This window comes from Amblyomma maculatum, chromosome 1, assembly GCF_055883805.1.
Source record: "Amblyomma maculatum isolate TAMU_Amacu chromosome 1, ASM5588380v1, whole genome shotgun sequence".
In the NCBI taxonomy this organism is placed as follows: domain Eukaryota; kingdom Metazoa; phylum Arthropoda; class Arachnida; order Ixodida; family Ixodidae; genus Amblyomma; species Amblyomma maculatum.
The window spans coordinates 294895904-294909035 of record NC_139344.1 but is presented as its reverse complement, the minus strand read 5'-3'; the positions used below and the strand labels follow the sequence as shown (position 1 = coordinate 294909035).

The window sequence follows — 13132 nt, the reverse complement described above, 5'->3', positions numbered from 1 at the left end:
ACGCGGTTCCCTCCGACTGACATACGACTCGATTGCTGCATTCGCTCTCTCCACGCGCCCTCGCTTGAGGACAGCTTGCCGTTAGCAGCAGCAGCATACGAGTGTTTTAGCCTCTGTCCATCTTTTTCTCTTTCGACTTCACTACGCGCCGTTTCTCTCCCTTGTGCTGGCCACTGAATGTGCGCCCTCCGCGCGCGCTTACTTTCGGATGGCGGACCGCGCGGGACCTTCGACGGCTGACTGGAGCGATGGCTCTTCGGGTTCTGATTACCAGCCAAGCTCGGATTCGGACTCAGGATCTACCACACTCTGAAGAAGTATTGAGCGTGTTTTTTTTTATTTTATCATATATCATTTATAGTCAGACTGATAATGATGATGTTTATTTAAACACCTGCAGAACACTGAAATGTACAAATTGCATTGACTAATTTATTTGTATACCCATCATAATGCAAAATAAATCTTTATGCTCGTTCCCTGATATGCTCGTTCTCTGAAACCAAGCCGACACTGGGGGTGCGTCCCGGTCAGAAACAGCCGACAGTGAAAGGGTTAAATCAGGAGGTGCTTGCTGAGGAATGAGTGTGGCACTTGGATTTCCTCTGCTGCTCTGGAAGCACTTGTAAATCAAGGCATGTTAAAAATGACACCATGTGGGCATGCAAAGCCCATAGCAACAAAGTTCCGAAACTAAATACACCAAAACTGGCCGGTGTCATCAAAGAGTTTTTCGTTAGCTTACATAAGATTTAGATTCTCCCCATCTTCTTTGCATCACAAAAAAAAAAAAACAGCAGTTTAAAAACAAAACCTACTACAAAATACATAATTTTAATGCACATTTGTCAGTCAGCCTCCATTCAACACGGCACTAGCGAGAATGGGCTATGGTGGCGATATACATATTTCAATTCTTTCTTTCAGTAAAAGTATTTTGACAGTATAAGCTAACTTGAACTTCTCCTCAGTTTTCCTTTAACGTGCCCCGCATTTGGATGCAGCAATCAGGTTAGGATGCAGTGAAGCAACTGTCGCCTGGCAGACATTTTCCGAGGCTGGCGACAAAAGAAGTGCACAAATGATCAAGGCAACCATGTAATATGAATGCTTAACTCTTTCGGGACCGCCCGAAAAGAAGGCAATTGTGATACAACTTAGAAAATATTTTTTTATTCAATGACATTTTCTGCTAGCTTGTTGTAACATGTATTGTTATGCAGCTAAATGAACGCACTTTCACGAGAAAAAAATTGAGATGCCTTAAAAATATACATGATATCACAAAAAATTCTCAAAATATAACTTTTCTTCTTAAAAAAACATAAAAAAGAAGGAAATTCTTGAATACGGAAATAAAAAAGAGTAATAAAAATATTTCAGAATATACAAAATGTGATACAATGCCTCTTTTCTAACTTCAAGACAAAAAAAAGTGGGAGGCTTATGTACAACATTTTTTTTGTGTGTGCTTTCTTGCACCACTTGCGCGGCCTGACGCGAGGTTGACGCCATGGTTCTCAATCTGCGCCGCCGCCGCGCCAAAGATTAAAATCTCTCCCGCGTCGCCGCCTGCCGTGAAAAAGGCAAACTACACCAAAACCGAAAGTTTAGATACTAGACTACTCACTAGATGGCGACACGCGTTCCAATGAGCGGATATTTGAGCTTGAGAGCGCGCGCGATTTGATCGTGCATTTTTACACGATGGCCTATGGAGCGGTCCCGAAAGAGTTAAAAAAATCCCTAATTGGGACAAAAAGACCCCAAGTGCACTATTAGCCATGACACATTAGTAGAAGCCATCCTAATTAACAATAACTTTAAAGTTAGCATAGTTTGGTGATAGTGATGTAATTAAAAGATATGAAATTCCCCAACTAGATTGCCTAGTGTAGTACAATATGCAGAATTTCGGATCTTGTTCCTGCACCCTCGTGCATTGACAGCACTGTGATCACCTGTCGATGGCACACACTGCCAACAGTGGCCCGCATATAGCCAACTGCACATTGCCATGAATGATGAGTTGACAGACTAGTCATGTTGTACATGCAGGGAGTGGCAGCGTGAGCTCCAAATGTTGCAATTGCTAGTTGCACTGTGCGCACTTGACATCGTCAACTGTGACTGCATGGCAATAAATAAATCCCATGTATTTTTCATGCTTCTGCATATGAATTTTGTTGGCTTTGGATATGAAATATTAGACGACAAAAATTTTTTCGTGACACCGCGAGATTCCTATCATCAAGATTATATTGTATAATAAAAGCGATACGGCATGGTCTTGCCTAGCACCTACTAAACTGTGCTGATTTAAAAGTTGTGCATTAGCCACCTGACTAGGGTGGCTTTTAACAGTTACCGATGACCACTGCGGTTGAGAGTACTGCCCATAGTTCCTAGATTTAGAAATTATTTCAAGTGTTCGAACCTGGTATGATTATTGCTTTAGTGACAAACTTCCTGCACTCATCTTAGTTCCAGTCTTAAACCTTGGAACCATAGCCAATTACAGTAAAAGCTACCATGGCAGGGCAATAAAGAATACATTTAGAAGGCACTGGTAAGGTACATAGAAAGATGTCAACGTACTGCTTTTTGCAACAATTTCTGCTCACCAAAATGACAAGGTCCTTGAAGGGTTATTCCCCATAAGCAAGCTACTAGGCACTAAAAAGCAACAATCGCCCATGCACTGCTGTGCACATGAACCATTCCCTCAGTCAGATTGCCATCACGTGGCAGAAACATCACAGAGGCAGCACAGTGCTGCATAGGGAGAATACTGTTTGCTCAGCTGGTACAAATGATCTATTGGGTGGGGCTTTAACATGTCTAGCCCAATTTTAGCTGGTGGTTCAACAGTAATGTCCTCATTGATGAATCAGTTCTACGACTCGACAACATCACTCTGTGCTGTGCTTCCCAAATTGAGTACTGGTTGAAGATTCCAGTCACGCGGCTAAGGTCAAAGGTTGGCCTCTTACTTCACTGAAGCTAAGAAACATTTAAAAAAAAAGCCTACAGAAGTCCTTGCCCAAATAGCTGCAATTTGCATACACAAAAAAGAAAAAAATCATTATTCTCAGATACAAACAGGAGCTTCCCGATATCGTTGAATGCAAGCCACAATGAAGACAGAAGAGAAAAATTTCCTGTAGTACCTTTCCTTTTGATGGGATTTTAAATGGCTTAGTCCTTGTTATACTGAATGAAAATATTTAAAGCATATATAACAAGCTGGACATCCTATCATTCGTACGTTTGCCAGGAAAAAAAAACAAAAAAACTGGAGAATATTGAAAAGATTTACCTGATGAGGAATTCTTGTACTTGCTCTCATGAACATACCTAATGTACCCTGTAAGTAGATTAACACAAAGAAAAAAGAATGCGTCATGATTCTTAAAGTTGTAACTACTAACTTAATTATGATTTCTGATCAATGAGCACGAGCAGACTGTGAACACAATTAGGCTCCATTAGGCAGGAGCTAATATAAAAATAAATATGCAAATAAGCAAATTGGTTATTCTTGACAGCTTGCATACAATAGAAAAAGGCAAGATCAGCTCAAGAGGTAAGCCATTCAGCTTAAGAAGAGTGAATATGTCTCATCATCAATTAATGGCCCAGAAGCAAACCTGCTGCACCTGTAGATTAGCCTATGTTGCGACTTGTGGTGCAGATACTTGCACATATGACACATAATAGTGCAATCACAGCGTCCGGTCCTCACAGCAGACGCTACCACTGGCATGTTTCAACATGGGTGCAAAATACTACAGCATAAAATAATACATGAAGAAAGAAACAGAGAAAGTAACAGTTAAGAACTCAACACTAGCTGTCATGCTGGTTGACTGCCAAACTGCTGCATGACATAGTCCCTAGAATGCCAGTGGTAGCGTCTGCTGTGAGGACAGGACGCTCTCTACCACTGGCATGTTTCAACATGGGTGCAAAATACTACAGCATAAAATAATACATGAAGAAAGAAACAGAGAAAGTAACAGTTAAGAACTCAACACTAGCTCTCATGCTGGTTGACTGCCAAACTGCTGCGTGACATAGTCCCTAGAAAGGCCAAAATCTGCTTACAAGCAACCAGGCCAAAGGGGGTGACAGCTTCCTCACAGCCTCCTATATTATCCCTGCTCAGTCATGGGCACAGAGGTCAAAGGATGCCGACCGTCGCGTTCAAGGCCACAACAGGGCCACAGCACAAGAAAGAATAGTGTCGGCGCGCCTGTGCTGCGGCAAGATAGCGGCCCCTAGAGTATGCCACCAGTGTCGGCACAGTGTGCTATGCTTTCCACCAATTCTGCTGGCCTTGCCATAGAGCAGTGGCACGCAGGATGAGATTTAGCAGCCTATAGAGACACAGGAACTTTCATGACACTTCTTGTCCTTTCCCAACGCAGAGACAAGCGTTGCCTACTCGAGCAGCTATGGAAGCGGCACCGCAGAAGCCTCCTGTGGTAGGTAGCCTTGTCAGACAAAGAACCATTTAATAACTCCTCGCCTCCAACACCGATTCCTGGTTGTATGATTGGCAGCTCAGCTGACTGAGAAAAGGCAATGTCCAGGTACCAACTCGCGCATTCTCTTCGACTAACTCGAGACTGGTACCTTAATCAGCTGTCTTGAATATTTAGTGCATTTGTGCACGGCAAAATCAGCATAACTATTGGTTTGGCTTGTGGGGTTTAACGTCCCAAAGCGACTCAGGCTATCAGAGACATCACAGTGTAGGGCTCCGGAAATTTCGACCACCTGTGGTTGTTTAACGTGCACTGATATTGCACAGCCAGCGCGGCTGGGATTCGCTGACTGAAAATAAATGCTTTCTAAGCTACTGCAGCCGTAGATAAGAGCCCAACAGGGAGAAGGTATCACTCTAGCACTCAAAGACATAATTTGGAGCGTAGGTCTACAAACAGAAGTTCATCCACCCAAAAATAATCATTTCAAGTGCGCGAGCATCGTGTATGCATCGAAATAAAGTGTGTGTGCAAGAAGTGCCCTGGAAACGCCTGCAAAATGAGCAACAAAAAATGCCCCTAGTAATGGTGCTGCCTCTGGCGGTCGAGATTCATACATGTTATACTAGATGGATTCACCTTCTCCACTGAACCTGAGGGAGCCAGAGTGGGTAGGTGGGAGGCCAAAAGTTGGAAGCGCCTTTTTATGACGAGCTACAATAAGATTTTCTGAAACGGAGTGCTTACATTGCAATGCTTGCTGTCATGGGCAGGCAGCGGAAAGTCCTCCTCTATCATATTCATCTAGTGACTGGGCTTCTTAACCACGGCAAGGGCTTGGCGAGGAGAGCAGGAGAGTGCGCAACCAGTCGCCATGTGGCGAAATTAGCCATTGTCCGCAGCATGCTGTGCGCCAGTATCAATACCCTCTATTAATCCCTTTCGGCACACGGAATTAAATGAAGACGACCCTCTGCAGCTTGCTTTGTAATTATTTCTGACGTTATATATACCACGCGTTAATGTGGACTCGGGTGATTTTACTTCCGTCTATGCTTAAATTATTTCACATTCAACAACTGTACAGTATGTATGCATCACCCTTAACTGTGTAAAGTGCTCAAGGACCTCATTGACTTCTAGATAAAGTAACATCTTGATCAGCGCAGCTACTAGGCTATTGAAGTAACATGTGCACGTAGTGCTCCAGAAATCTTAAACCCACACAGGAATTTTAACATATTTAGCAAGAGCTATCGGCTTGTTTAATTAAATTCATGCAGTGGTGTATTCCATACAACAGGTAAATAGGTTGCACATACAGCTGTTCAAAAGTTCTGTCTTTTCGTTTTCCCGGCCTGCATTTTTGCCCCGTTTGCACAATTTTACCTAATTTTGTACATTTCTGTGGTCAAAACTCATTATTTTGCATGCATTTGTTTGCACTCGTGTCGTTACGTTCCAGCCCCTTTTAGGATCAAATGCTGGGACATAACAGGTTGCGGGTGGAATCACCGCGCAAAATAATGCGCGGTGCGTGCAACGGAAGCCTTGTGGTGCGAGTGCCTTATTGTGGAAATGCGCACGATCACGACGAGCAACCTGCTTTTGGTGCATCACATGAAACGGCGCCAAAAACCCATGCTTTAAGATAGCAATCTTGAACGGCCATGGCGGAGTGGTTGATCGGGCATATATAATATAGGAGGCTACGGCTTCCCCCTTGTCAATGCATCTGCCCTGCACCCCACTGCTTGTGTAGCATGCCTTCCTCTCCCCAATGAGTAGGTTATTCCTTGAAGAGGTAGGCTTTTACCTCTCCCCTGCTGAAGGAGACCTGATATCTGGCCGAGACAGCAAGCCAAAGTGCCAGCATCACTAATAAAAGTTCAAGGCACTTGAAATTTGTGAAGCCTGTGCGCACTGTAATTGTCGAAACTGACCATTCGGTTTTCAACCCAGTTGACAGTTGTGCAAAGTATGTTTTGAGGGCATTGATTAGGCTTATGAACTCTGAACAATACCCTGTAATCCAGTGTTTCTATTCTGTTTTAACACTAAAACCACACACCTACAGAAACTGTTACATAACAGCGGTGCTTTGGCATAGCTTTCGAAATGTGATCAAAGTTTATTCAAGCAAACAACTGACAGAGTATAAAAATTACAAGAACACCTAACCCTTGTATCACTGGCATGGTGACTAATGCACAAACATAGGAAGCATGCAGAACTGATAAACACCTTTTTTTCTAACATTCTGAAACATTATAGTTAAAACGTAAAACTGCGCTACTGAAACAGGACAAGAAAGCAAGGAACAAAACACGACAACACGGACGCAGACTTCCAGCTGTTTAATCATGACCGAAAGATACCGAGGTGCTCAACCACTCCTATCAATCATGCATCACATGGTTAAAAAAAGAAATGCTATCGTAATTTTCTTTTACTTTATAGGTAAACGTCTCATCCTTGCGGAAGACCAGATAAAAAGCAGAGCACTGAAACGTTAAGCCCCAAGAAGCTTCGCGTGAAAAAAAAGAAAAAGGCTGCAATCAGACTGAGTAAAGATGAGTGAAAATGCAGCTGAAAGAGTTGAAAACAATGGTAAGGCTGTAAAACATCATGTAGCTGTATGGAAAAACAACAGTGGCGTGAAGGTATAAACAGAGCTCAAAAGTAAAGGTGAACGTTAAAAGCAGGGATGAAACCCTATAATGTAAGACAAACAATGGCAAAATAGAAAAAACATGGAACAACTATCGAGATGAACATTAATACCAGGTAACAGAATGTATGACGGAATGGAAATAACAAGGAAAAAAGGTGAACATAAAGCTGTCTCATCATCATCATCATCCTGACTATACCTACTGCAGGGCGAAGGCATCTCCCATATTTCTCCAATTAATCCGGTTCTGTGCTAGCTGCATCCACTTGACCCCTGCGAACTACTTAACCTCATCCGCCCACCTAACTTTCTGCCGCCCCCTGCTACGCTTTCCTTCCCTTGGAATCCAGTTTGTTATCCTAAGCGACCATCGGTTATCCTCTCTTCGCACTACATGTCCCGCCCATGCCCATTTCTTCTTGATTTCCAATAGAATGTCGGTAACTTGACTTATTTCTCTGACCCACTCTGCACGCTTCCTGTCTCTTAATGTTACCCCTACCATTTCTCGTTCCATAGCCCTCTGGGTTGTCCTCAGCTTAAGTAGAACCCTCTTGGTTAGCCTCAACGTTTCAGCCCCATAGCTGAGTACAGGTAAGATGCAACTGTTGTATACTTTCCTCTTGAGCGATACCGGTAAGCTGCTAGTCATAATCTGCAAGTGCTTGCCAAATGTGCTCCATCCCAGTCTTATTCTTCTTATTTCCTTTTCCTGGTCCGGATCTGCGGTTATTACCTAAGTAGACATATTCGCCTACTACTTCCAGTGCTTCGCTAACTAACGTAAACTGCTGTTCCTTCCCGAGGCTGTTGAACTTTAGTCTTCTGCATATTGATTTTCAAGTATACCTATCTACTTTTCCTGTCTAGGTCATCAATCATTATTTGCAGTTCATCTCCCGAGTTACTTAGCAAGGCAATGTCATCAGCAAATTGCAAATTACTGAGGTATTCCCCATCTATCCTTATCCCTAACAGCTCAAATTCCAAGTCTCTGAATACTTCCTCTAAGCAAGCTGTGAATAGTACTGAGGAGATTGTGTCTCCTTGCCTAACACCTTTCTTTATGGGAATTTTGTTACTTTCTTTATGCAGAACTATGGTTGCTGTGCAGCCACTATATATATCTGCCAGCACTTTCACGTACGGCTCGTCTACCCCTGATTTCGCATTGCCTGCATCACCACCGAAGTTTCTACTGAGTCAAATGCTTTTTCGTAATCAATGAATGCTATGTATAAGGGCTGGTTATATTCTGAGCATTTTTCTATCACCTGGTTGGTGGTATCGATATCATCGATAGTAGAGTACAGTTTCCGAAAACCTGCTTGATCCTTTCCTTGATTGCAGTCTAAGGTTGTCCTGATTCTATTAGCGATTACCTTAGTAAATACCTTATACGTAACAGACAATAAGCTGATTGGTCAGTAATTTTTAAGGTCCTTAGCATCCCCTTTCTTATGAATTAAGATAATATTTGTGTTCTTCCATGGTTCCGGTACCGTCGATGACACCAGGCACCGCGTATACACGGTGGCCAGTTTTTCTAGCACTGTATCCCCCCCGTCCTTCAGCAAATCTGTAGTTATCTGATCCTCTCCAGCTGATTTCCCCTTTTCATAGTTTCTAATGCTTTCTTGACCTCGTCCTTCGTCACTAGTGGAACGTCTGACTGTTTTTCCCTAATGCCAATCTCATTACGGTCCTGACTACTTTGGCTACTGTAGAGATCTGTATAGAAATCCTCGGCTACTTTGACTATCTTGTCCATATTCGTGATGAGTTGCCCGCCTTGTCCCTTAGCGCATACATCTGCTTTTTGCCTATGCCCAATTTCTTCTTTACCGCTTTAAGGCTTTCCCCGTTCTTTAGAGCATGCTCAATTTTCTCCATGTTATACTTCCTTATATCGGCTACCTTGCGCTTATTGATTAGCTTTGATATCTCGGCCAATTCGATCTGGTCTGTTGGATTGGAAGCTTTCATACTCTGGCGTTTCTTAATCAAATCTTTCGTCTCCTTAGACAGCTTACCGGTATCCTAACTATCCTACCGCCTACTTCTACCGCGCACTCAGTAATGATATCTCTGAAATTATTGTTCATTGCTTCTAGGGTAATGTCGGCATCCTCGGTTAGAGCTGAATATCTATTCTGTAGCGAGATCCTGAACTCTTCTGCCCTCCCCCTCATCGCTAATTCGTTGATGGGTTTCTTTCTTACTAATCTGTTGCGTTCCTTCTTCAGATTTAGGCTAATTCGGGACCTCACCATCCTGTGGTCACTGCATCGCACTTTCCCGATTACCTCTACATCTTGCATAATGGCGGGGGTTGAACGCAGTATGAAGCCAATTTCATTTTTAGTCTCCCCGTTAGGACTTTTCCATGTCCATTTCCGATTCTTCCGTTTGCTGAAGAAGGTATCCATGATTCTTAAGTTATTGCGCTCTGCAAACTCAACTAGTAACTCCCCCCTGCTATTCCTAGAACCAATGCCATAGTCCCCTACTGCCTGGTCTCCTGCCTGCTTTTACCCTACTTTGGCATTGAAGACTCCCATTAGTACAGTATACTGCGTCTTTACTTTTCGCATTGCAGATTCTACATCTTCTTAGAAGCTTTCAACTACCTGGTCATCATAACTACATGTAGGTGCGTAGGCCTGTACAACCATCAGTTTATACCGCTTATTAGGCCTAATTACGATGCCTGCCACCCTCTCATTAATACTATAGAATTCATCTATATTACCCGCTATATACTTATTGACAAGGACACCTACTCCTAGTTCTCGCCTCTCCGGTAAACCTCAATAACATAGTACATGCCCATCCTTTAGAACAGTAAATGCCTGATTCGGCTTCCTAACCTCACTAAGCCCTATGATATCCCATTTCATACCCTCTAGTTCCTCTAACAGCACTGCTAAACTAGCTTCACTGGCTAGGGTTCTAGCGTTAAACGTTGCCAAGGTCAATTTTCAATGGTGGCCTGTCCAGCAGAGCCTGGAATTCTTAGCACCCCCTGCTGCGTCAGAGGCCTGACCGCCGCCGTGGTCAGTTGTTACGTAGCCGCTGGTGACTGAGGGCCGGGGTTTTATGGAACTAATCATGAGAAGTTGCGGCCAATTACTGCACCAGTAGTGCTGGCCACCAGGGTGGCCAACCATCACTCCCTCAACAGAACAGGAGTTGGCCACCAGGGTGGCCAACTCCTGTTCTGTTGAGGGAGTGCATTGCCGGAGGTGTTCACCGGCATCAGGTCGCACCCCAAACCTGTTTATGCAATTCCATCGACACGCTTTTTTTTTTTTTTTAATCCGGTGGAGAATTGCACGGCACCGGGATTTGAGCCCTGGTCCTCTTGCATGCGAGGCGGATGTTCTACCACTACGCCACCGCTGCACCGCTGCACCTGTGTAACAAACTGCAATTCCAAACCTGAAAAAGTATACAACTAAAACTGGGGCATGGAAGACACCAGAAAATTTACACAAGTGGCCTTCCAAAAACGCGATTTGAGGAAAGTGAAATAGATGGAATGCTGAAACATCTCTCACCAGTTTTTTAAAATGTTTGAAAAGCTTCAACAACCTCCCTTTCTGTCTTATCGCTTGATTTAAACAAAAACGTGATTTTGCAACAAACTGGAGCGCAAGGTACTTTTTTTTGTCCTTGTCCTTGCCTTCACAGTTCTTACAATGGGCTGCTGGATGGGCTCCAGTGTTCTTTATTGCCAAGTTATGTTCACGGGCCCGTACATTAAAACATCTACCAGTCTGCCCGATGTGAGGAGAATTTAGTACACAAGACCTGAAGCAAACTCGGTGAACTTTTTTTCGTTATTCTTGTTCTACTGAGGCTTGGTTTGCTTTTCTGTAGACGCCAAAGGGCAGACGCTACTCAGCTTAATCAGTGCCGAGAAGACTATACTGACACCATACAGGTTTTCCACTTTTTTCCCATTGTGGGAAACATGGTGAATCCCTCACATTCTCATCCTTCTTTTTGCACCCTTTTAGCTTCTGCAACAAGCTTTCACATGGGCTCGATAAACTGCAGAGCGGAAGCTTGACTCGATTTTATGGTTGCAAGATTTTTCTTGGGCAGACTGGCAGGCTAAGATTATGTTTTACAAGCTTGGAGTGTGCGCTTCCAAACAGCAGTGGGTTCTTTTTGGGTTCTTGGATTATACGACCAGCAAATGTGTTAGACGTAAATTCAAGCTTGAGATCAAGGTACTGTAGTGTATTGTCAGTAGCTAACTTGTGTGTGAAGGTTAAGCCCTAGGACGATGATGTAAATAGTCCTAGAATGTTAGTGACAACGTCGTGCAGTTAATTTTCTGGAGGCAGTTTCTAACACCAGATAACTGTTCACATATTGGAACATACGCACAACCTGCTGATGGAACTATCTTCATTTAATGCCCTGGTGAAATGCAGCCAAATATTACAGAGCACAAGTGCCACTCATGATCCTACACAAATTCCAGCTTTTTGAAGAAAATGTTTGCCTTTCAATTCAAGAACAGTGAAACTGAGGCAAAACCTCAACAATTCTAAAACATGTTCCATGCTCACACCTGCTCTATTCTGGAAACCTATTTCACCGCTTGACGTATACTTTGACGCATTGCATCAAACAAACCGGCATGGGGTACGGAATAAGAGAGACTTTGAATGTCAATAGAAAAACCTGTCGTGGCAGCCAGGAAGCTTTGATGCACACCACCGTCGCACTTGAGCTCCTGACAAAAGAAACTGGTCTTTTCCAACTATCGTCTCTAGGCTGCACCGAATATAGTCCCCAAACACCCTTTTTTAAGTTTGTTTGTTTTTTTCAGAAACAATAGCTTTGCTTTTTATCTGGCCTTCTGCAACAATGAGTAAAGTAAAAGAAGCTTACGATAGCATTTTTTTACTTTTTATCATGTCTTGCGTGATTGATAGCAGTGGTTATGTGCCTTGGTTCCTCACGTATACAGCATGTGCTTTCAGTCATAATTAAACAGTTGGAAGTCTGCGCCTGTGTTGTCATTTTTTTTTGTTCGTTCCTCTTTGTCCTATTTCAGGCTATGTGCTAGCACACAAAAAAAGACACACAATGCAGGTAGGCAGACAGGACACACGCTAGACTTGCAACTGAAAGTTACTTCGGAAAGGACGCATTTATACGTCTTTTTTTTTTATCTCGTCCTCCTCCTTTTTAACTTGCTCCGCTGGTGCCGCCTTCAGTTGCAGGCGTGTCAAATGTGATAAAATAGACCTAAAAACGTCACGTTTACAAAATGCTCTGAAGTGATTAAAATCGATAGCCTGAAATGCAAAAGTGACAAAGAACATGAAGATTACGGTACGAAAACCTTAAAATGCATAAAAAATATAAACACAAAATAAAAAAACCGTAGTGGCAAAAGAAATCGTCAAAAGGTGATGTGAAGGCTAAAACCAACCTCTGTAAAGGCAGGCCGAGGTGGCATTGGATGGAACAGACAATACAACCATGAACTGATAAAAAACTACATCACGACAAACCCAGCAACATTGAGAGCGAGTGTTCCAACAGCACATGCAAAGAAGATCCATCAAAACCCTTGGCGCAACCACAAGTACAAGCCGTAGGGCAAAGGAAATGAGGGATCACCTAGGGAGGAGAGAATATTGCCTGCCAGACAGTAACAAGGGCTAAGAAGAAACAACAGCTACTGTGTGGTGGGAAAAAAAACCTTCACAATTTTTGGTAGCCTGCATACCTTTCTAGAAATTCCCATTCCTTATTACTGATCGTGACAGAGGGCTTACTCACGCATTCATCTCCCACCAGTTTAATGTAGAGGGCCTCAAGGATTTCCCTGCTCTCCCTAGTAGTCATCTACCCTATGGCTGCGATTTCCTCCCATTTTGGAGAACAGGCTGGTTGGTGAGGGCACTTTCTGCAATGTTCGGCCAAGTGGCCATCCATCGCA

General features: G+C 43.3%; 1 protein-coding gene across 2 annotated transcripts in view; it reads right to left on the bottom strand.

The window, feature by feature from the left end:
• wcy (WW domain-containing adapter protein with coiled-coil wacky) overlaps positions 1–13132 on the bottom strand; it is a 235541-nt gene that overhangs the window by 175422 nt on the left and 46987 nt on the right. For both annotated transcript variants that reach the window (XM_084591604.1, XM_084591603.1), the window contains exon 4: positions 3320–3367. In XM_084591604.1, coding sequence (XP_084447730.1) covers positions 3320–3367 — 48 coding nt within the window. The remainder of the gene's footprint in view (positions 1–3319; positions 3368–13132) is intronic.